Source organism: Hypanus sabinus, chromosome 7 (genome assembly GCF_030144855.1).
Source record: "Hypanus sabinus isolate sHypSab1 chromosome 7, sHypSab1.hap1, whole genome shotgun sequence".
Lineage (NCBI taxonomy): Eukaryota > Metazoa > Chordata > Chondrichthyes > Myliobatiformes > Dasyatidae > Hypanus > Hypanus sabinus.
Genome location: NC_082712.1, coordinates 19,738,261 through 19,763,350, shown reverse-complemented (window position 1 = coordinate 19,763,350; position 25,090 = coordinate 19,738,261). Strand labels below are relative to the sequence as shown.

Below are 25,090 nucleotides of genomic sequence, written 5' to 3'. Positions count from 1 at the left end.
AGAACTTCTAGTGTTGCTCTTACAGGCCCGCCCCTTCTGCACTCTCATTGGCTCCTGGGTGCTCTGACGACATATATTAACCCAAGCTACCCTAAAGATGTAGCTTTACATGGAGATCAAATTCGGAAAATTCTGCTGCTGTCCTGTTTAGTGGTGACTGGATCAAAAAAATATTGGAGCACCGTTACTGATAAAGTTTGTTTTTTTTTTCGTGCGTTAGTAAGAGAGAGAGAAAGAGAAACAGAAGCCGGTACATAGTTTTTTTTTCCCCAGTTCGTCTGAAGAAGATTGCTGTGTGCATGCATGCGTGTGTTGTGTACTTTTTTGATGTTGCTTGTAAGCATTGTGGAGCCCACTACACTCTCTTCAAAGAAGATTTTTTTTGTTGTAAGTGACAGTTATTTAAGGCAAAGAATCAAGTCCGCGGAGAGACCGCACAATGGAGGAAGTTGATTGTAAGTAAAGCACCGCGATATTTAAAAAAAACACTAAAAATCCTTCATTAGAGCCTGTTTGTTACTTCAACATCAAATAACGAAAAGAGGCGAATAAACAAAAACCGTAGCGACATTGCAAATTATTCCACACCTTTGATACTTTTAAACTGCCGTTTAATCTTCATTCAATAAATTGTGGAGAGAGGGAGAGGAAGGAAACTGAAGGGTGGCGTACAACCGAAAGATGAGTTTAGTTGGAGGATTTCCTCATCACCCTGTGGTACACGATGGTTATCCGTTCGCCGCCGCGGCAGCTGCGGCGGCCGCCAGCCGCTGTCATGAAGAGAGCCCATACTTCCACGGTTGGCTCATCAGTCATGCCGAGATGTCTCCCCCCGATTACACGATGGCGCCCAACTACAGCCCCGAGTACGCGAACGGCGGCGGGGGCCTCGATCACACGTCGTACGGGGGTGTTTCGTCGGCAGTGGCGGCGGCGGCGGCGGCGGGAGGCCGACCGACCAAGCGCAGGGGCACGGCTAACCGCAAGGAGAGGCGCAGGACTCAGAGCATCAACAGCGCCTTCGCCGAGCTACGGGAGTGCATCCCCAACGTGCCCGCGGACACCAAGCTGTCCAAGATCAAAACCTTGCGTCTAGCCACCAGCTACATCGCCTACCTCATGGACCTCCTGGCGAAGGATGACCAGAATGGAGAGACGGAGGCCTTCAAAGCGGAAATCAAAAAGGTGGATGTTAAGGAGGAAAAGAGGAAGCGAGAGTTGGTAAGATCAATTCAGAACGCTGTCTTTTTCTTCTACATTTGCATCTTTTTTAAAAGCGCACTTTTTCTAGTTTAGTGGCTGCATTGCTATTTTTGGGGGGAACTACTTTTGCTTATGTTTAATTTCCCAACTAGTAAAATCAACCCCCAATCTTATTCATGAACCATTATTTAGTCGATTTTGTTCAATTAAAATTCAAATAAAATGTCGAGGGTACAAGATACTTGTGTGGTTCGGTTTGCTCGCACGTCAGCGTCGTGGCGATAGAATCGAGAGTGCAACAGGAATTTGCTTTAAGGCGAAATAACTGCATGCACTGCCCCGAGTTCCATTGTGTTGGCCTGCGAAGCCTGGGTAATATTACATCGCTACCATCTCTCCCCATTTACCGACGTGTAAATAAAGCGCAAGAACTGGAAAGTTTGCAGATTTTGAACAACGGCCCTCGAGTTCTGCACAACATCCAACTGAGTTTTAAGAAGTTTGTGTATTGACAGATTATTTGAAATTGGCACTCTTTTGTACCTTCGAACAGTCACCTAATCAATGAAATTTTTATTTAGCGGCCTTTTTGAATTACTAACAAACATAATCATTAGAGAGAAAAGAACATTTTGCCTTCTGATACTAACGAGGTTCCAGGGGGAAAGCTTATTAACACTGGGGGAGAAAATCTGGCGAAACGACCAGGTCATAGGCTAAATGTGGTTGTGTTTATTCAAAAAACACATATTATCTGAAAACCAGAAGTATATGGTTCTCAGTCATAGCAGCAGACTCCATTTTCGAAAAGTATGTTTCCTGGGAATTCAATACAAGCTGAAACTAAAGCGTAATTGCTTAAAACGTCTTAATTTCCACCACCACCAACCCCCATTCATCCACTTCCCTCCCTTGTGCGTGAATATTTTGTGAGCGGGTAATGCGCGTTTCTGTTTGAAAGCAAAAATACAACTAAGTCTAGAGCTGCATCATAAATAATCGTCTTGCGTTTTACTTTGCTGGGATTTGGCAGAATGAAGTTCTGAAGAATACAGTCAGCAGCAGCGACAAGAAAACAAAAGGAAGGACTGGTTGGCCGCAGCACGTCTGGGCTTTGGAACTCAAACAGTGAGAGCTTGAACCTGACCTTAGAAGGTGGGGGTAGAAGAGACTTCCAGAATTGTTTCCCCGAGTATTTGTCACGCAAACTTTCGCACGTCGACAGAAGCTATATATGTTCAGAATCAACTTTATTTATATGTGCAATTTACCCCACCCCAGAGAGAGAGAGAGAGAGAGAGAGAGAGAGAGAGAGAGGGAGAGAGAGAGAGCGGAATGTTGGAAGAAAAGCATTTCACAATTGGAAGAGAAAGGCCGAGTTGGTAAGGGGTTGTATTGTTTTATAGTAGATGTGAATGTTGGTCCTCCCCCTCGCCACCCTGTTTTAACGTGTTAAACGTTTATAGCGCGCACACACACACACACACACACACACACACACACACACACACACACACACACACACATACATACACACACACACACACATACATAGACACATACACACACACGCACACACGCACACACACACACACACACATACACACACACACATACACACATACATACACACACACACACACACACACACACACACACACACACACACACACACACACACACACACACACACACACACACACACACACACACACACACATGCACACACAAAATTTTTCGGTAAAGAATTATGTATGTGCAGTGTATTTTTCAAAGTACCTGGCAGGTCTTTTTGGGGTATAAATATTCAAGGTTTGTTTTTCTAATGTTGTATGGGAACGAAGAGTAGGTGTACCAAAGTGCAATTTGGTCATGTTAGTGTGCCGTATATAGTATTATGTTGTTGTGTTGTGGTCTTGCAGTATTTCGTTCGGTTATTTTCCAGTAATTGTTTGATATGTGCACTTCCGTCCAAAAAAAGTGGAGATTAATATTGGAGATGTAAACGTTGTAATTATTGTCAATAAAAAACACTTTTTTAATAAACCTATACACCTATATATTGCATCATTTCGACCGTCCATTGACGCCACTAGATTAAATTCAGGCCGCGTACGATCTAATGACTAATTACAGAAAGTGAGCAGGGTAATAATAACAGTAATATTGGCCCCGGATGAAAACGTGGCTTGCCCTATTAATGAAGGAAATCAGGTCCAATATTTAAATGCTTATCTTCCACTAACTAGGGCCGACTGGCTGCGGGTTACGAAGTTTAAATATGTTTTGCTGCATTACAGAGAGAGAGGGTTTTTTTCCACCCTGTACTTTAAATCGCAGATGGCAAACATCCAACACATTAATTATAACAGATTTGTAAAGATTTCCAAACATTCCCCGGCGCTGAGTAAGCGCTCTTGTCTCGGGAACGTGAACTGGTCCCTCTGGATTTTTAAATCCAAGCAAAAAAAATTAATATTAATTTGTTTTGCTTTTGAATAATGAGCTCCCATGGGATTTTTAGTCGCCACAACAACTGTTTATTTTAAATAAATTTATGTTAATGAAGTTTTAGGTGTATAATGGAGAGAAAATTGCATAATTGGAAATTGGTAAAAATAAAAACAAGTGGTCGACAAAAGGGTTGTCTAGTTAAGCACTAACCTTTCTTGGAAGGCCCAACTAGACCATGACAGCTCGATAATAGTATTTTGACTTTAATGTTTATGTAGGAGTGGGGAGTGGTGGAATACTTCAAAATGCAGAGTCAGAAAGACTTATGTTGTTGCACGAACAATCTCAAGACGGAAGGACCTTATAAATTTTCTAGTCTGCTAACACTGAACTCAAACCACGTTAGTTTTGTTTTAAGTTTTGAGGGTCTCCGTATAGCGATAAGTTACAAAAGCAGCCGACGACAGAACAATAGGAGCGGTGAAGAAATTCCGTGTTCATAAACCTAACACAGAATCTCAGTTTCTGCGGGGGGAAAAACCTGTTTAAATTGTGCGTTTGCGTGTGTACGTGCTCTGTGTTAAAGTTAGAGAAAGTAGCAATCCTGAGAACCGGGTTTCAGGACTAGGTCACTGGCGTTTGCGGGTCTTAAGACAAAATGATCTTTCTGTGATGGATTATTTCAGAGGGTCCTTTTGTGCTTAGTTAAGTTTCTGTATCCCAAGGTACTGCCTGGTGACCCGAGATGTCTCAGTACTTGCGCCGTGGGTGTGTAACAATCCCCTCTATTTTTATGACACGCATTGCCATTTCGGATAGGTACATCTGCAATTGCCCATAAAAGATAAGAGAAGCTTTACACCCTCGTGCAAATAGGTTACAAAGGCAAAGGTTGCGAGGTTAACAAAACTGGTTGTGGATGGGCAAAAGTGATGTGCCCTACAGGGTCATATTTTATGTTTGCAGTGTTTACATAAAAGTGCATTTGTTGCTAATACGGTTGGTGGTTGCAGTCTATCTCACACTTTCTAGGGACTTTGATGCACTTATCGGTGTCGGCTTGGCTAAGTCATCCCCTCGTAGGTTCTCTGCTTATCTAACATACAATTTCTGGGGAACTCGGTTGAAAACATATTTTCACCAGTAAACTATCCTCTAACGTGGTGATCTAAAACTCGTTGGTTAGTTAAATTGCTCGTCAAATATATTTTCGCTAGGAATAAATATCCTATAAATGTGGCGATCTAAAACTTGTTGATTAGCTAACCTGATTGTTAAATATAGTTCTACAAGGAACAAACATCCTATACCGTGGTAACCTAAAACTTGCTGGTTAGTTAATCTGATAGTTAAATATACTTTCACCAGGAGTAAACATCCTATACTGAGATGATCTGAAACTTGTTGGTTTGTTCCATACCGGCAGAACCGGTTCGTTGTCATTTTAGTAAAACAGGAACGGTCCTCTTTGCCACTGACTCGCCATAATCGCTTAGAACACATAAAACGACTTGTATATCATGTCAGTATATTTTAAGCAGTTTATCCCTGCGACACAACACCCTTACATTTATATATTTGGGTGAGCAATTTCTGCCACATCCAAAAGCTTTTTAAAATACGAGAATTTTAATTAATAACCCCTCCAATAATCACATGACAAACCCCACTCCCTATGCGTTAACTCAACAACAAATACCGGGCATTTTCTGAGGTGTTGAGTGTTGCATCGAATAGTCTCAAAAATATATCAGACTATGTAGTCTCAGTTCTACAAAGTGGTGTAAATCATGGTTTGCACTGTACTCGGTGTGTTTATTTGATTAATCCCTTTTTAAACAGCACGGTGTTCCTGGGTGCCATGAGGTTGACACATTATGATTAAGCCGCTGAACAAATAAACGGCAGTCATTTGCTGATGGCCCATAAAGCTACTATATTTTTATGAAAACTGTTGCAAATATATTCCTTAATATAAATGTGGTTTTAGATCTTTTAATTTATGGATTAATAATGTGGATATGGCAGGAGAAGATATGTGCGTAGATATAAATGTAGAAGTGATCTCCAGCTCTTTGTTTAATGTGGATGCTGCCTCTTTTAAAACAGTCTTGTGCGGGGCGAAAGCATTTGGTCTCTAGACTTGCCGGAGCCGAAGCACATGCCCGATTTGACGTTAAAAGCTAAATGGTGCAGCGAGATGGGTTGAGGTAAATTGATGGGCTATCCGCGATGTCAGTGACATGCCCTCGGTACAACATGTGGGCATGGTGTTATCGATAACACATTTATTCTATTGGATGGCTCCCTGCTCCCCCACTACACTCGTCGTCCCTTCACTCCCTCTCTCGCCCCGGCACACTGCTTTCAGTTGGGTGAACGTGCAACGGGAGCTGTCAAAACTCAGATGGATCTTTTATTTTGAAGCCCATCTCTTTTTAAGCAGAAACTCTCTCGCCCACTTCGTCCTTATCCGCCATCACTTTCAGCCACGAATGTCATGAATGAAAGTAGTTGCACTCGCGTCCAATGCTTGGGAAATGTGTGCGAATCTTGCCGGTGTTATTGGATTAGATCGAAGGTCTAGTTTTACCACTTGGTTTAAAGTATTTTAATCGGATCTTACCTAACAAACGCTGTAAAGTCTATATTGCGACCGCTTTAATTGAATGGGTGGAATGTGATAATTAAAGGTTCTATTTTATAGTAAAGTCCAAATTGACCTTCATTCTGAACAATATTAATATTGCTTGCGCCAATTCGTCAGATTATAGAGGTGCAGTTGTTTACGTATAAAGGGATTTCCCTTACTGGTTCTCGTCAGTAAATTCAGAGCGGCGTTTCATTTTATCATCTCGCCCATTGTTCCCTTGCTGTCTTTTAAAAGGTGCTCGGAAATTCCGCCGGAATTAGTAGCCCACATATGTAGTATGATCCTTGGGCTTTGATTAGACTGGCGTGGTGCTTGGAAATGGTTTTGTGCGCTTGCCAGTATAATATTAAATCCGCCAGCCCACAAAATCGGCGCAATTACTGTGCCAAAAGGAATAGAGGTGAGTGATGGCGCACCTAGACGGTCTCGGGGTTTGCCGCTGGCACGCGTGACCAAAAGTCGGGAAGGAATATGCACTGTGGCAAATGAATAGACTTGTTATGTGCAGAGAAATTTCAAGACATTTTGATTAATTAGGGCTTTAAATCATAATTATCTCAAGAAGTAGGGCCAGGAACAACTATGTTCTTCCATTTTTAAAATGCTATCAAACAGTTTGAGGGTGGACGATACTGTGGAAGCAAATTACAAAAGGTCTCGGCCGAAACGTCGATTGTTTATTAATTTCTATGGATGCGGTCTGGGCTGCTGAATTCCTTCTGGTGTGTGTGTGTGTGTGTGTGTGTGTGTGTGTGTGTGTGTGTGTGTGTGTGTGTGTGTGTGTGTGTGTGTGTGTGTGTGTGTGTGTGTGTGTGTGTGTGTGTGTGTGTTTCTGTGGATGCAAATTGGGATTACCTATCTGTAAACGATACTTGCTCTCCTCGAACAGAAACAAGCCGGTTCACCACTCAGTTACAAGTGCCTTCTGTAAAATTCGCAATATAGATTTATTTTTTAATCTGTCAAACGATATTACTTACAACGCCCAAAATCGTATCAAAGAAATGCAGGCAAATACCACCTCCTGACGGCTGAAAATTTTTTCAAGCAAAAATTATAATTGACGTTTCTGTGAAGAACGCTAGCAAAGATAACCGGCGTGATTGATCATCTGATGATGTATTTGCAATTAATCCTATGTGTCGTGTTTATTCGTGAATGTTACGCACGAGTTTGATTAGGAATATTGCTATTCCTGTTCACTGTTTCCTGGTTCATATTTGGCCTTAGATGACCGAGGTAATTGGCGGGAGACATTGCAGAGGCAATATTCTGCCTCCACAGAGAGATGCATTATCCTGAAGACTCTCAATGACTACCCTCTAAGTCTCCACAGACTTTCCCCCTCGACGCGCATCTCCCCAAAGGCATACCAATTGATTAACATTAACATGATATTAGCAGGTTCCCAATGGCTCCAATAACCAGATAATTGCTGATAATTTGTTATCAGTGTCAAGATGGCGTCAAAGATAGATTCTGGGGCCATTCCCATCCGATCGAAGCTGGAGATAATCCTTGACCTTGGGATGACCTTTAGGCTAGATGCCAATGGAAGAACCAAAGAAACAAAATTGACCTTACAAGCAGGTGGTTAGTTTTGTGCTGTCCATGCGGAACATTTCAAATGAACCAATCATACCACAATTTAACTGTTGATTCTGACTTGAAGGGAAAAAAACAAGTACATTAACAAAAACTATTGAGTTCAACCCCAAATCGCTTCGGTCCGACAACCTGAACGTTTCAGAAATTGATGTATTTCCAGTTTTTTTTTTCGCTACCAATTTATTAGAAATTTGCTTAACAAAATAACAAGTTTCAAACAGAGTTTCTACATACAAGCTTGTCTATTTAACTTGATAGAAATCGAGGTTTTGTTTGTCCGGGCCATTTTCAAGACATTGTTCGTCGTATTTATATCGTTGGTTTAAAGTGTGATCTTGCGACACCGCGCGAGTTCTTATTTCGGGTATTACAAACATCTGGGAGTGATTACTGTGCTTGGCCCTTCCCCCGCGGCGCATTCTCTATCTTTCCAAAGTTGCCTATAGACATGTTGACGTCACATCAGACGGTCAGGAGCCATCCTGTTCTCGAATTGGGTGTAATCATCCCAACTCCTTCCAGTTGGAGTCATTGGATTTCAAAATGCTGGTGTGTGTGTGTGTGTGTGTGTGTGTGTGTGTGTGTGTGTGTGTGTGTGTGTGTGTGTGTGTGTGTGTGTGTGTGTGTGTGTGTGTGTGTGTGTGCGTGTGTGTGTGTTGCAGAAGTATTCTAATGTGCCATACGGCAGCCTGTGCTAAAATTGTCCCACCGCGGTAACTGGAAGTGCATTGCGTGCTTTGTCCACCTTCGCGATGTTTAAAGGCGGCTGGGTGGTGTTTATGTGCGAGAGTCGATGTGTGCATGGCGAAAATGTAAATGTACCTATGTGTGTGCGCGCGCGTGAGTGTGCATGTGTGTGTGCACATATTTGTAGCTTGTTTGCGTGTGGCATAAGTGGTCGGGGTGAGGTGAGATTTTAGCATCGTAAATATAGGGAAGCATATAAGGAAAAATAGATTGTCGAGGGTCAACAATCCCTTCAGATTTTTTTGCAGGCACCGTTAATTGAAATGTTAGGTTTGTTGCAGTATCTTTCACACGGTTACTACTCTCTGTCTACGAAGCAACGAGGGCTTTATAGAGGTATCGAGGAAGTCTTTCTGTGCAATTTTAGTATTAATGTTGTTTGATTCCATGCAAATGTGGATGGGCTTAGTTTTTACCCGAGTAATAAGGGTTTTTTTTTTGTTGAACTTGATAGCCATTATATACCTAGAAATAAAATAGCAACCTACCCTAGCTGCGCGTCAAAGTCATGTTTGCGTCAGACTTCCCAAAGTCGTTGTAATGGAACAGAATAATATGCAAATCTTCAGGAAAGCGAAATGTGCGATATCCGCCGCGGCAAGCTTTTTCTTATGGACTAATCAGAACTTATAATAAAAACAGAAAACGATTAGAATATTCAGCAGGTCAGGTCGCAACTGTACTTAGGAAATCCCTGTGTTCAGATCCCCAAGTTGCTTTGCCAGATTGAAACTTCTGATATCTTAGTCTAACTTCCATTTTGTATTGGCTTCCTAAAATTATGGGCTATAGGGACTGGATAATTATGACGAATGAGGAACTCTCCTTAAAATAGATTTTTGGAGCCCCCCGGCAATTTGCACTCCAATTATATGTAAAAAAGAAGCGGCAATCCGCTTCTTAGAATAAATAACCTTTCAAAGCATGAATTTCATTAGTGAATTGCAAAAAAAATGCTGATCCGATTGTTTAACGATTTTAAATGAGTTTTTTTAAGTTTCAAAATCGGCCATGGCTTCTCGATATTATTTTGTTTTATAATATAAATGTCCGGTTTATTGGTCAGGTAGTCAACGGCCGCCATATAAAATATTAAAAGTTATGGCGATAAATACTGACGGACCCAGCGATATAAAAGTCCACACTAATTATACTTCGACATTCGAGTTATTAATTATATCCTGAGTAATCTTTAAATTCCCTGTAATTTGTTCAGGGTAGTTAGCGAAATGAACTGTAACAGTGAGGAATAAATCCTAATTTAACATTATCCAAATTACAGCTTTATTTCTCTGGATTTCGTTCACTGCTGTACATGTTTGCCCTCAATGAGGTGGAAGATGACGAAACAATTGATCATAAGCTGGCTGGAACATAGACAAGGTTGGATGTGTTAGTATTAAGTTTGTGAGGAGCAAATCGAGCGGTTAAGATAACCGCTTCCATATACTCGGATACTGCCAAGCTGTACAGGTTGTTAACCGCTGAATACATAAGAGTATTTGAGGGCCTGATCAGTCGCTTAAATTAATTCCCATCGTTAAAATATTAAATGTCTTTCTAATTGCCCGCATCAGGCGCCGACTTTATAGAAGTCGAGATGCATTTAGAGGAAGATTTAGAAAACAATAAGCTGAAATATATAAATGAAGAAAAATCAAAACCATGGACACTTATTGAATCGGGAATAATAAGAGAAATTAAGAGTCAGGAAGCACATCAGTTTGTGCATTGTATTATCCACATAGAATATAATTTACATAGCATATAAAATATAGGTATATTATTAAACTCTGACAAGTAAAAAACGTGGCCAATGGCGAATGCGAATGGAAAGTTGGCAGTCTTAAATCCATATGGGAAATGCTGACTATTTGCTTGGTGTTAATTTCCGATAAATCGGCGGATAGGAATCGACGGGAGAGTTAGGCTGGACGGTCTCTCGCAATGGTCTGATATGCCGGAGAATGCCTTGTTGTGTTTTTGGAGTCTCTCTCTGACCTATAGCGCTGTCAGTGTGACAGATCCCAGATGGAGCGGAGACTTTGCCGCTACTGTATGTGAGATTGGGTTTCCGGACTGTCCTCTGTGTCTCCACAGCCCCTCTCCCGTACACTCCCATGGAAAACATATCGTCGTGACAAATCAGGCTGGCCTGAAATCATCAGAGCCGGAATTTTATATCCAAACATCCTCAGCACTCCTGGAACCCGCTCACCTGACCACTAAAAACACTTAGTTTCCGGGGACCTGCAGAGTGGTTTGCGTCTAATCAACTGAGCGAACTCAAAATATATTTTGTTGGTTTTGTCGTGAGATTGTCAAATTAAGTTGGCCTAAGGATCTCGATTTCGTTTGACTTAAAATACGCCATTGTCGACAATTTGTGCTCATACTCACAGATACCTCACATGCGTGTCTGTCTGCATCTGCACGATTGCGAATTTGCATTTATTTTGGCAGCGTTTTGTCGCCTGGCCGTTTCACGTTTATAAACTTTAAATCGGGAAAGGGATTAGTATAGGTTTCAACCGAATTTCGTCCTCATATTTCCCCTGTCCACAAGTCACTGGCTTAACCTCAACAGAGCACGAAAATAACAAAAATGCAGTCCCTTAACCCCCTCGCTATGAAGCAAAACTTTCCAGGAATATAAACTACTTTTATATACGTGTACAGAGTTTAAATGTGTTTATAGGCAAGTAAAAGTGTGGCCAATGGCGTATGTGAATGGAAAGTTAGCAGCGTTAAATCCATATGGGAAATACTGACGATTTGCTCGGTGTTAATTTCTGATAAACCGGTGGATAGAAACTGACAGGAGGGTTAAGTTGGACCGTGTCTCGCAATGGTCTGATATTCTGTATACCTATCTATATATATATATATATAATTCTCTCTCTCTCTCTCTCTCTCTCTCTCTATATATATATATATATATATATATATATATACACACACACATACACACACATACACACACATACAAAAACGTACATATATAGATATATATATGTACACACACACATATATATGTATGTGCGTGTGTGTGTACCTGATATTTATAATATATATATGTAAGAAATGTGTACATACGTGACACTTAAACACGTTTATGTACAGTATATATGACATATCATAGGTTTGCGTATATAAGTTTATAGACATGCCGGAAGACACAGATCAAAGAAAGAAAACAAGTTTTGTATTTTTAGAATGGGCTTTGTATGAATGGAAAGCTGCGGCTTGTTGTGACTGAAAATAAAATGATCGCTGGCCAGAAAGAGTCTCGGAGGGCAAGCGTTTGAAGGTCCATTAGACACGACGAGCATTAACAGGGACACGCGCTTGCCAACTTCATTCTTTTAACCAAAAAAAAACAAGAGGCTTCCTGCGACTGTGGTAACTGAGTCAAAGTGGAGGCCAGCTGGTTCAGACTTTTTAACTTTTTTAACATATGTAACCCTGCGTTGGATGAAACGCATTTAATCCTTAAAATCTGGATGACGCTTTGAAATTCTGAACTAACTGCAAAATTATTACGAAGAGAAACATTCGCGAAAAAAAAACAACACGGGAAAGACGGCTACAATTAAAATATCGTAGTACAAGGACATGGACAGATTCGTCTTGGTAACAGAAGAGAAGAGACAATTTAGATTTCCTCGTGAGAGTCCAGATTTTAATTAAATTATGCTTTAGAACAGCTCGCGCGCCTACTCTTCGTTATAACAGGCCAGACGGCGAATATTCTGAAGTAAAGCATCAAAATAAGATACTCACTTCCTCAAAAATCTGAACAGGAGAAGCGAGAATATCCCCTCAAATTTTCGCCTTCCCTTTTTATTGTCCGCGCAGTGAAGACAGCTTCGCAGCAAATTCGTCTAAGACGCATTTGAGGGCAAAGGTCTGCAAATTTCTTCCCCGCTCATACCACAATGGACTAGATCTCTGATATTTAATATAATATGGATTTAATATATAGTGTGTGCGCGCGAGTGTGTGCGTGCGTGTGTATAAAGACCCTTTCAGTTTTGAGGTACTCTCAAGACCTCCCAAGTGGCCAAGGTCTGAATGTCACTGACTGCGATTCTGCAGTTTGTCTGTATTCAGTCAACGGAGCCAGATTCAGTGTTTGTCAATGGATTTTTTTTTTGTTAATAACTAAATAGTAAATATTTTGACAAGAAAAGTGGAACATCGCATCGAACGCCACTTGAAACCCCTTGAAAGCAAGGAAACGGGAACCATATTTCATCGCGAGAGAAATATATAAGGAGTTTTTAACTGTGTCACCAATGTTTTCACTTGCAAGGGAAGGGAATCCGTTCACTAATAATTGTGATAACAAGTGCGTTTCAAGTACTCCAAAGCTTTTTTTTTGCAGGCATTGGTTCCCGAGTAGAATTTATTTCGCCTTATTTAGGTCTGGCACTTATATCCCAACCATTTCACGGTACTACCGATTCAGGAAACTGGTATGCAAAAAAAAAAATCTTTAATGCTTTATATGATGTCATAAATATTTAAGGCCTGGAGAGTGAAATTTTAAATAATGTTTGAAGTAATTTAAATGCAGATTAAACAATGATATAGGCTAATAACAGGTGAATTTTTCGAGGCAATGGAAGTTTCACATTTTATAGGTCGCTTGTTTGCACGCCTTTCTAACTGTAATTTTATGTTTCACATTTGTTTGATTTTTATCTTATATGCATTATGCTTTATGGCTGGATTCTTCACGGCTCTTTTTGCACATTGTCTAAAATCATTTTCTTAAACTGTTATGTAATAGTAAAATAATATTGTAAAAGACAAAATGAAGTGTTTACTTTAAATTAAAATCGACGTTCATTGGAGCAACAATGTTGATCAATAATAATTCACTTTATTTGCCGTTGGGACGTTTGAGGTGTTGCCGCCTCGTTTCACCTGAGTACACTGGTTGAACTAAAATAAACTGTGTGTATTGCCATGTATGTAGTCCTGATGAAGGGCCTCGGTCCGAAACGTCGACTCTTTATTCCTTTCCATAGATGCTGCCTGACCTGCAGAGCTCCTGTGAGCTGCACTGGACGTGTTTTCATTGCGTCTGTTATGAGAGACGTAGTGGACGAGGAATATGGAACATCGCGGACAGGCAATCCAAATCGGAATGGTATACAGTCACTTGGTGACTCCGACACAGAAATATAATGTGAACGAATCAGAATGTTTTATTGCCGAGACTTGGCCCACAATCAGGCCTCGATTACTTTAAATGGGTTAATATTTAGTCCTCGTTTGTTGGTCGCGATGGTCGGTTCTATTAGCTCCCTAATAGTTCTGTTGGTTTTGCTAAACGTTCAGTTCTGACACCCAATGACCCCTCGGTCTGTTAAGTCCATTTTCTTCCATTTCTTTCGGAAAAACGCTAGACACCAATAATTGTTAGCATGCCTAATGATATATTGAATACTTAATCTTTATTTGTTCGACATTGGGACGTGAGATCACGGTGGTTTCAATCGACTATAATAATTATCAAACTTCAGACAGCTTATTCTTCATGAAAGTTAGACAGATGGTGAAATCAATCAGAATTAGAGCCAAGCCCTTTATTCTTTATTTAACGTCTCCCCGGCTACCTGGGCAGTCTGGAAACTGCTCGGAAAAAATATTAAGCCTTATTGGGTACAAAGCAAAATCCTTGTTCTATCATACCGAATATCGAAATGCGTTGTTCGTTTGCCAAGTTGGATGAAAAAGTTATAATGAAAGAGAGTGGTCGTTAAAATTGATCATATGTTAATTATGGGAGTCCCATTACTTATGGGTAGACATAGGAATTTTCAAACTTAGGAAGTAAAGTTAGAACCAAAAATGTGTATTGCGAGGAAATACATAAAGACGATAATAATAATAAAAGACTTCCTGGTAAAAGTTTCCTTCCAGACCAATTCTATCTAGAAGAGTAAGTGAACCTTGGAAACTTATCCTGTGTGTGCTGCATGTCTGATGGCTTACTGGAATTTTGGCTGATTTAAGCAGAACAATTGAGATCCCGTAACCTTGAAATAAAGTTGAAGGAATTTAACGAAAATCGAGCCTAACTTATTATAAATTTCAACGTCTTGACGTAAATGACTGTATTTTTTATGATTTAATAATGTACCAAGTACTTTTTAAATGTTAGTTATTACATTTTTCGTTCTTAGTAAACATCGAACTGAACACGGTAGGCAAGCTCATGTTTTCCACGACCAAATATTAAAACGAAACCTGCAACACATAGAATGCTGGAGGCCAGGCATAATCGATAGAAAAGAGTAAACAGCCGAGACCCTTCTTCGGGCTGTTGCGTTGGATTTCTAGTATCGCATTTGTTGTATTTTTGTAGACTTAATTTCCCTACATTAATAGCCTGTACTTACAGAGAGGTCAAATTAATAGCAACATTGGAAAGAAGCAGCCTGGTTCAACTTCTCTAACTTACGCGGCAACACCCTTTCTTATAGCACGTTATTTACAACAGTAACTGGTGACATCTAGTGGCAAACTCGCCACTAGAGCACGTTAATGTAGCTTTTCTGGCTTCGTTTACTCAATAGACGAAGCCAGAAAGATAATCTCGTCACCTGAGATTTAAACGCACCTCTGTAGTTTAAGATTTTATCTATTCTATGTTAAATGTACTTGCATTTCAGAGTGTGGAGGCATAAAAGTTTCGTTAATCTTGGGATTCACTCGCTATTTCGTATTCAAGATTCAAAGTCAAACTCTCTCAAAGTAAATTTTGTTATCAAACTACATAGATGTCACTATATAAAACCCTGCGATTCATTTTCCTGCGGGTATACAGTACTCAGCAAATCTATGAAAGATCAACCAGAATGCGGAAGACAGCAAACTGTGCAAATATAAATATAAATAAATAGCAATGAAATATTCGAAATTGTTTATTGTCGTTCGTCAGTACACAAGTATGAAAGAGAACGAAATGATTGTTGCGCATCATATCCCATGCATCATATAAAAAACACAATAACACAATAAGCTTAATAAGCGATTTAAAACATTCTTTTGATGTGTCTGAAAAATAAAGCATGCCCAGAATCGACATTGGGCCAATGCTATTGGCGATCCCTAATACCCATCCTAATTGTCAATTTATTCTTCTCTTTCATGTCTCTATATTTTCGTTTACCAATTAATGGTTATCACGCATGTAGCCCATCAAGGGATCCAGATAATTATAATTCTACTCAGAAACTGATAGACACGAAAGCGATAGCAGGCAGAGATTTGCACCTCAATACATCACACTGAGGTACAAAGGTGCGCGTTTAAGCGTTATTAAAAATAGAAACATAATAAAATGTATGATCCAAATGTGACGCCTGAAAAATTTATCACGTGCATCTAACATAATTAGAAATTAGAACCTGATTGTTAAGAAAGGGTCTATAGTTTCGTTAAACATATCTACGTTTAGTGTTTCCGTGGAATGTAGAATGTCTCATGCAGAACTACATGGATTCAGGCATTATTGTACAGATAGTGAGGTATCCATAAACATATCCACGCAGGGTCTGGCTGTAAACACGACCGTGGAAACGTGAATGTCGTTTCAGTTACTACCGCCACGTTCAAATTCTGAATGAATCAGGTCGCGATATAGAACAACAAATACATTTCCATATGCAGTCATAGAGAATAATAACCTATTTTTATAGAGCCCTCCTCATACAGACGATGTAGTTCAAAGTGTTTTACACAGATATAAACTGCGAATATGAAAATCAAAGAGAAAACATACTGGCTAAAAGCAAGGTTAAATAAATAGGCTTTGAGCTGGCGTTTAATAGTATCACCTGAGTCTGCATCGCTTAAAGTTTTAGGCATTGAGCTCCACAGTGTAAGAGCGCAGTTCAAAAGGCTGACTTTTTGAGGGAGATTGTTTAAATTTAAGAGTCCGACGAAAGAAGACCTGAGAACCCGAACAGGATTGTGAGGCGAAAATGATTCGGTGGTGTGCTCCGGTCCAAAGCATTGGGAGCTTGAAAATAAGTAAGAGAACTTTAAAATCAATTCTCAAAGATACGTGAAGCCAATGCCGAGTCGTTAGGACGAGAGTTATGTTCTCCTTCATCCTGGATTGAGTTAAAAGACTGTCAGTGGCGTTCTAAATGAGTTGAAGTTTGTCAATGGATTGCTTTGGAAGGCCAGTAGAAAGTGTATTGCAGTAATGTAGTCTATTCGATATAAAGGCGTGAAGTAGTTCACGCCTTTATAGAGGGAAGTCTAAGAGCATTTCGTTTTCTAGAAAGTGTCAGATCGAATTTAATTTAAAACTCCTGAGCATAACCGTTTGCGGTGAACATGATTGCATTCCCAAAAGCTGCGTAAAGGCTGCGCCCATTCTCGCGTGTATTTGTATAAATTGCTGTGCGCCACTTCGGGTTAGTGAGGTGAATGTAAAGAGCTCGTGCCAGGATTAAGATCTAGGAGTAAACGGTGTTTAAAGTCTAAAGGCGACATTGGGAGGGTTCAGCGAGGTTAAAGTTACAAAGTGATAACATTTCAAGGGAGTGCCGATGTCATATATAACGGATAGGCGCGGCCGTCGTCCCCCATCTCAATTCTGCCTTTGGAAATATCAAACCCGTTAATCGAGTTTGCAGAACTTAAAAGTAGTTAAAATCGGCATCAAGTTTGCTTCTGTTCGCCCACGTCAGTCGCCGTGTTGTTTTTCGAGACATATCCAAGAGGTATAATGAAATACTGCGGGCTCCATTCTCCCAATTCGCAACTGGGTTCGGTTCGCCCATTTCCCAACGCGTCCTTTAAGTAAGGTAGATAATTCAAAGCGGATCCTTGACAACAACTCAAGTCTAATTTACAAAGGGGTTGAAGAGGACTGGGCAGTTCAGGCAGCATCCGCGGAAAGGGAAATAGAGTTAATACTTCAAGTCATCAAAAAGCTTACCTGACCTTAAGCGTTAAATTTTCTTCCTGCGCTTGCTGCCTGGCTTACGAAACACTTCCAATATTTTCTGGTTTTTTTTAAATTTCAGATTCCAGTCAGTTTCAGTTCGTGTTTTATTTTTACTTAGAGGGGGCTGTCTGGAAACGACAGTCATACTGGAATGTTGTCCGCGTCTTCTCAGGTAGATAAAATATTCATGAATCAATATAATTCTTATTTAATTGAAGCCACCGATTACAGAGAAAAGAGTACAATAAATGTTTAAGGAAAATTGTGCTTACAGCAGGTACAGAATGAAGATAATATTGAACGTAAAGAATATATTCCTGCTTGGCATCTATCCGTACACATAACGTTCGATGCTGACAAATGTAATATTTTCCTAGAGCTGAAATGCTTTGATTGGGATTATACTGGGATCAGGTTTACTATAAACAACAGTTATAATCTTCCAGTTCAAAGCTCGGCGGAGTAAATTTGTGCCATTATACATTCAGTGATTCAAACTGAAACAAAAAGAGGCCAAAAAGCAAATGCAGAGCTTATTTTACATAGAGGAATGTCAGTTGGAAAAAGCTAACTGCTCTTGATTAGACGGCGTCGGGGGTGCAGGGGGCAAGTTGTAGTTGTAGCCAGTAAGCATGCGATTGGGGAACATTTAGTTTTGGATTTGTGTCTGCTGTTATGAGCTCTGTTCGGATTAGATCCTATGAATCAAGAATTGACTGGAACTGGGTACTACGGAATAGGGATACACATCTGGATCAGACCCAGCCCTGAGAAAGGGTCTCGGCCCGAAACGTCGACTGTTTATTCATTTCCATCGATGCTGCCTGTCCTGCTGAGTTCCTCCAGTGTGTGTGTGTGTGTGTGTGTGTGTGTGTGTGTGTGTGTGCGTGCGTGTGTGTGTGTGTGTGTGTGTGTGTGTGTGTGTGTGTGTGTGTGTGTGTGTGTGTGTGTGTTGTTCTGGATTTCCAGCATCTGTAGAATCTATTTTTGTTTGTGATTGGATTTGCCTTGTCTCCCTTTTGGGCCGTGCATGGAAAGCGAAGAGTGCGATATCCTCACACAACTGGTACGAAGGGATTTTAGCCAACCTCTATAAAATAAATAAATGTGGTCATATTGTAAATGTCACTGCACTGTTTACACATTGTCTCACGTGCCTGTTACCGTAAGCATTGGAGACGGACAAATCCCGAGAGTCAGATCCTTCAAACTGGAACTACTCTGCTGATATAATATACATTTTACACAAAATCTGTTAAGAATGCCACATAACCACCACGTCTCCAATAATTACAAATATGTCTGTTATTACTACAAAAGAATATTTGCGTGACCCTTATAAATCCCAGACTTCCTACTAAGCAATTAATTTAAAGCCAGCGATGTACACCCGCTGGATATACTCGATGTAAGGCAGATTTTGCAGATCTATATCTGCGACCTTGTTCAGTTAACGTAATTGTTGTTAAGACTCGCTCTCAAATAAACGCGGTTTTACAGCCACTGGTCTCACTTTAAAAGTCTAGGAATTTCGGCAATTTTCCGACCCGTTCCTTTTTCTTCCCCCTCCCTGAAATGGTGATCATGCAAGGTGCCCAGTTCACGCAGAGAAATAAACGCCGCCAGGCGCCGCAAGCGCGCCTCAGACTTAATTTACTGCGGAAAGCACATTCTCAAAATAAAAGCAAGCGCTGGTTATACGTTCTTCAGAATGTAATTATTATAAGCGGGGAGGGCCCATAGCACTGTCATCTTTTAATATGACACTCATCGTCACCTTACAGGTCTTAGTTCGCGAATGTCTCCCGTGTAAAGAATCAGCCTTATGGTCCAATATCAGTAACTGGGGTACCAGATATCGATCCTGCTTTAAGAAGCTCGATTGTCCCATTCCTAACTTATCACACTGGAATGCCTTCTCCGTCGTGCCAACATATTTGTGTTAATGGAAGTCAACGTTCGTGTAGCTAGTTTCCAAATCAGTATCATGATACAGAGCTTTGTGATACCGGCGACTGAAAGGTAGCGGGGTGGGGGGGAACAGCCACTGTATCCATTGCAAACGCATCGCACAAGTAGGGACGCACATGACTGAGTAGAGAACGTGATCCTAATCTTTCCTCCCCCCTGTCAAGTTCCCGAGCCGGCGCGCAGACTTGCCAGACCATCATGCCTTTGCCGAGTCAGAACGTGCTTCGGTCTTTTGGCGTTCGTGAACGGAAAACCCACCCGGGAGCGCGTTTACTATTAACGTTCAGGAAGGGAGGTGGACAATTACTTGATGGGGGAAAACGCTCAGGGCCATAGGAAAGGGGCGAGCGAAGCGGCCCCTGGAAGGAAGCGTTTGGCCCTTTGCCTACGTTATGATTTCAAGTGAAAGAGGTTCTCAGCTGACGTGCAGGGGAAGACTGGACCCGGATATTACAATGCCCCTCCATGCATCCGATTTTAAAATCAAGGTGAACCTAACTCTTTGAACTGTCAGTGCGGCTGCAATGCAAAACAGCGGGCCTGTGGATTTTCCCGCAGGTGTAAATTGTAGAGAAGTGTGAGGTCCGAGGCTGTTTACGAATTTAAGACATTACTGTGCACCAACTCCACCGTTAATGAATGAGTCTTCACAGTAGCACCTGGAAGCACCGGTGCTGAGGCATTGGCGAGTTCAGAGAGACAGAACCTTGCGACAGCGAACCATGAGTCGGCAAAAACTGAAGTTCTCATAAAGGATTTTTGTTTTTGTGTTTGTGTACGTTTCCACCTCCATTGCAAACGGCTGGAGGGACGAATAGGTCGTTTCTCAGTCCAAGATTCCAGATTCTTTCATGTCACTTCCAGTACACAAGTGGAAAGGAGAACAAAATGCTTGTTACTCCGGATCCGATGCCGCACCAAAAAAAAACACAAGAAAAAAAAGACAATAATAAAAAAGCACAATGAACATAAGAGAGTTTATAAACATAGATTCTTTATTATGTCCATGAAGTGACGCTAGGCGCAGGAGTGTCTGTACATCAGGTGACTGACAGGAAATGATAATAATAGTGGCGGTGGGTGGGGTAGAGGGGTAGTTAGTGGGTTGGGGTTTCAACGTTCAACGTAAATGTATTATCAACGCACATATTTTTAAAGCAAAGGTTGATTCGTTCCTGATTACTCAAGGCGTCAAAGGTGACGGGGAAGGCTAGAGAATGGGGCTGAGAGGGATAATAAATCAGCCAGGAGAGAATGGCGGAGCATACTCGATGGGCCGAATGGCTTAATCTTGCTCCAATGTCTTTTAGTTTTATATATGTCACCATATACTGTCCCGAGATTCATTTTCTTGCGGTCGCATCAATAAATACAAAGTAGCACAATAGAATCAATAACTACACACAAATATGGGCAAACAACCAAAATGCAAAAGACATCAAACTGAGCAAATAATAGTAACATATAATCAAGTAATAAACGATATTGAGGGTAGGAGTTGCAGAGTCCTTGAAAGTGAGTCCTTGGTTTGTGGAATCAGATCAGTGTTGGCGTGAGTGAACCACGCTGGTTCAGGAGCCTGATGGTTGTCGGTAATAACTGTGCCTGAACCTGGTGGTATGAGGCCTAAGGCTCCTGCACCTCCTCCCTGACGGCCCCAGCGAGAAGAGAGCATGGCTTGAATGGTTTTAAATCTGATACGCCATGTTTTAACGGGAATTTCAGTATCCCTTTCAGAAGTGCAAATGTTCTCATCACTTACGTCCCCCCAAATATTTGGATTAAAGCCGAAGGGGGGGGAAGGGGAGGAGTAGAGGAGGTGGGGGAAGCAGGATATCGGAGGCTGGCGTTGTCTGAAATTCCAGGCGTTAATTACCAGGGCACGGGCGCCGTCTTCTGTCTCCGCTCCGAGACCGTAAATTCCTGTAAAATGTAAACAGTTTCTTTCCACGCACTGACACATCACTCGGCATTTCTGCGCGGGTGGATCTGCTGCTTTTAAATTGCACCTCCTCATAGTCAAAGGGCTTCATTAAAAAATATAAGTTAGTCAAAATGGAAACAGTATCTCAGCCATGGATATGAATGCGTCTGACTTGCAAAAATTATGTATTTGACAATAAATTAATTAAGTATATTAAACACTCAAAATGTTGGCGGAAAATATTTGCCGGTTTCTGATATCAGATTTCTGAATGGATAATGAACATGACCTCACTTTTTTTTCTTTTTACTCTTTTTACACTAAATACTACATACTTGTATTATATATAGTATAGTTCTTAATATAATTTATAGATTTTTTTGTTATTAAGCATTGCGAAGTACTGCCGCCACACAAAAAAAAATACTTCACGACATATGCCGGTGACGATCAAACTTGGTTCTGATTCAGTTCGATTACATATACTCCAAACCCTCAGCATGTCTCAAAGGAATTACCCATGTAATGAAAAGCACGAACAATTATACAGGAACACGGGGAACGTTCCAGGTAGTGCGTCAAGCTATAGTGTCTATTCTTTAACTTTACAATATCCCTGTTAAATATCGATGACTTATGATCAATTTGTTGCCATTATCTACAGTACTCAGCCGTCAGAAAGCCACGAGAAGTTTCATCAAAATTTCCCGCCAAATGTGTGAACGGAGCCTGAGAATTTTTTTTTGCATTTGATAGGGACCTGAGTATACAGGATGTCATATCCCCCGATTTTATTTTTTGCTTAATAGTAACGTTTCTGAACTCATCAATGTCTAATACCAGAGTGCGTGCATTTAAGGTGAGAAGGGGCAATTTCAAAGGAGATGCGAGGAGCGAGTTTTTTGTTCCCCCACACAGAGTGTCTGAAATGTGCCGCTTTGGGTGGTGGTAGAGGCAGATACATTAGGGACGCTTAAGAGAGGTTTAGATCCGCACAAGAACGAGAAGGATATGGACATTATGCAGGTATAAGGGATTAGCTGAGTTGGCCATTTGATTGCTAATTTAATTGGTTCGGCACAACATAGTAGGCCGTAGGGCCTGTTCCTGTGCTGTGCTTCTATGCTCTATCAAGAAACTGACGTAAAATACTGTGCATGCACAGAAGTTCAATCTATGTCGACTGTAAAGCTCATCTAAGTACGTTTAAATATCCCGCCATTGTCCACTCAAATTAAGTGAGATAAGACATGCTTTTGAAAAGAAAGTAAACTATGTGGTTAAAGTTCCAGTAATGCCTCAAAGCGAAATGTGATGGTTCTTAAAGCAATACTGATGGTGTCCGTTGCAATTGAACCAAAGAAAAGGCAGAAAAGATAAGAATCGAACTTGACTGGGTTTTAGAAAACAGCACAACCGTTTTCGAAGTTGCCCGCGAACTGAATAGAACATCGAGTAAAGACGGAGCGCGCACAACACCGCCACCTATCGGAGAGCGGTAGCATTTATTACCCAAGGCTCCAATAAAATACCACCGGCAGCGTAAGTGGGGTCAACTGCCTGGGATTCCGCGCAATATAAAATTAAAAAGAAAATTAACTACGCGACTATGTTTATTAAGGGTCCATTCCCCTTATCATTGATTTAACTGGTCCCATTCCAGAACATGACGAATTGAGTGGCTGGCTGACGGAGTCATTGAACAGTATCGGTCTTCAATTCAGTTGCAAGCTTAAATTAATCTGTATGAGCCAAACAATGAGTGAATTTTCCGACGGGGCCTGCTAGAATTACGGTTCACTTTCAACACAATCTTTGGTTGTCAGAACCGGGAATGCTTGCAACATATAAAATGGAGATCTGGCGCAATGCTTACAGCATTAATCAAATTTCAGGTAGTTGAAACGCGTTTAACATTTCATCTTAAGGGAATGCCTTAATGTTGGATCATTAACCATGTTCCTTTCGTCCTGCCCTTAAATTTGTTACTTATTTCCCAATTATACACTGCAACTGTATAAACTCCTGTCGCTATACGTAGTACTTAAAAGGTAAATAGATCAAAATAGCTGGTAAACCTAATGAACTGAATTCAATCGTGCATATGGGACGGTTATTCATAACTAAGTGTTTTATGCTTTTCGTTCCTTTAAAAATTCTGAATGAAATGTGTTACAAATATAACTGTTTTCAAAATGTTTAAGAACGATTGTATATAAGTTGTTATAGTAAATGCATATAAATATTTGTTATCAATTTTTCAATTTCACTTTCCATCCGTGTAACTTCTCAGTTTGTAAAAAAATATAGATTTTATGCAAAAAAACGCTGAAGTCACTAATTAAAAGAGAAATATGACTTCTTGCATAGTCGAAAATACTTAGTATAGAAACCACTGGGAATCTGTCAATAATATTTTATAATTGGTTTGATGCACGACGTCTGATCTCAAAATATCTTTTTTTAAAGGGAAATATATTGGATTCGCTCGGCAAAATAAATTTGACTTCTATAAACCAATTTTATTCTCTTTCCCTCCCCCCCTCTCTCTCTCTCTCTCTCTCTCTCTCTCTCTCTCTCTCTCTCTCTCTCTCTCTCACACACACACACACGCGCGCGCGCGCCCACTCTCCCCCTTCTATCCCTCTGTCTGTCTGTCTCTCTCGCTTCCCCCCCCCCCACGCTAAACGCTGCACTACAGCCGTCACGATTTTAGTGTGCTAGCGATCACTGAAAAAATCATTTTCCTCTGCAATGATTCCGTATAATGTGTGGGTGTATTAATTTAATTAAAGAACGCATTAGGCAGTTCACTTGGAATCATTGCACACGTTTTATTAGTGGAATTGTGAGTTTTAAACAACGAAATTTTTGCATCTTCCAAACGCGAAAGTAACATGCTTTATCCTTATTAGATAAGTACTAATCGATATTAAAATCTATAAATCTATTATTTTGTTTTGTTGATGCAAAATCGAACACACTGTTATATTTTGTCTATACATGTCTCTAAATTATGACTCATCTGACATTCCACATACTGGAATATAATGTAAAAATAATCATTTTCTGATTTTACCAGCTCTTTGTACCAAGTGTATATTTCTATCCAATAGCCTATTCGGGGAGTTAAAGATTTTGAAAAAATAAACATCTTGGATTTATAAGGAAAGTATTGAAATTAAAAACTAACTTACATTTCTCAAAACGACTTTTGTCGTCCCGAAATGTCTGCAGCACTTCTAAAGAAAGAAATTTTGTTATAAGTTTGTTGATTTGAATATCTTACCGATCCCTCTGACAAAAGATATCATAACATGCAATGTGTAAGGAGAATCTGCGCTGTAGTAATCCTCATTCATTTTACAGTTTTAATAAAAAAATGCAGAAGCCTCAGTCGGTTTATTTATTAGAATGCAAGGTCTGTGTTTCTTCGATTTTGGTGTTTTGTGATAGTAAGGATTATTGTCCGCAGAATGTCTTACTGATATTTCAGAAAAACATATTCCTTTAACAATTGCGATGGGACTCTTCTTTAACCAGCACCGAATCG

General features: G+C 40.5%; 1 protein-coding gene across 1 annotated transcript; it reads left to right on the top strand.

Moving 5' to 3' along the window:
* Positions 1–681: 681 nt before the first annotated feature.
* On the top strand, positions 682–2,366 carry hand2 (heart and neural crest derivatives expressed 2). The gene is made up of 2 exons (XM_059973818.1): positions 682–1,221; positions 2,237–2,366. The coding sequence occupies exons 1-2, from the start codon at positions 682–684 to the stop codon at positions 2,333–2,335; spliced, it is 639 nt and encodes a 212-aa protein (XP_059829801.1). The 3' UTR covers positions 2,336–2,366.
* Positions 2,367–25,090: the final 22,724 nt, after the last annotated feature.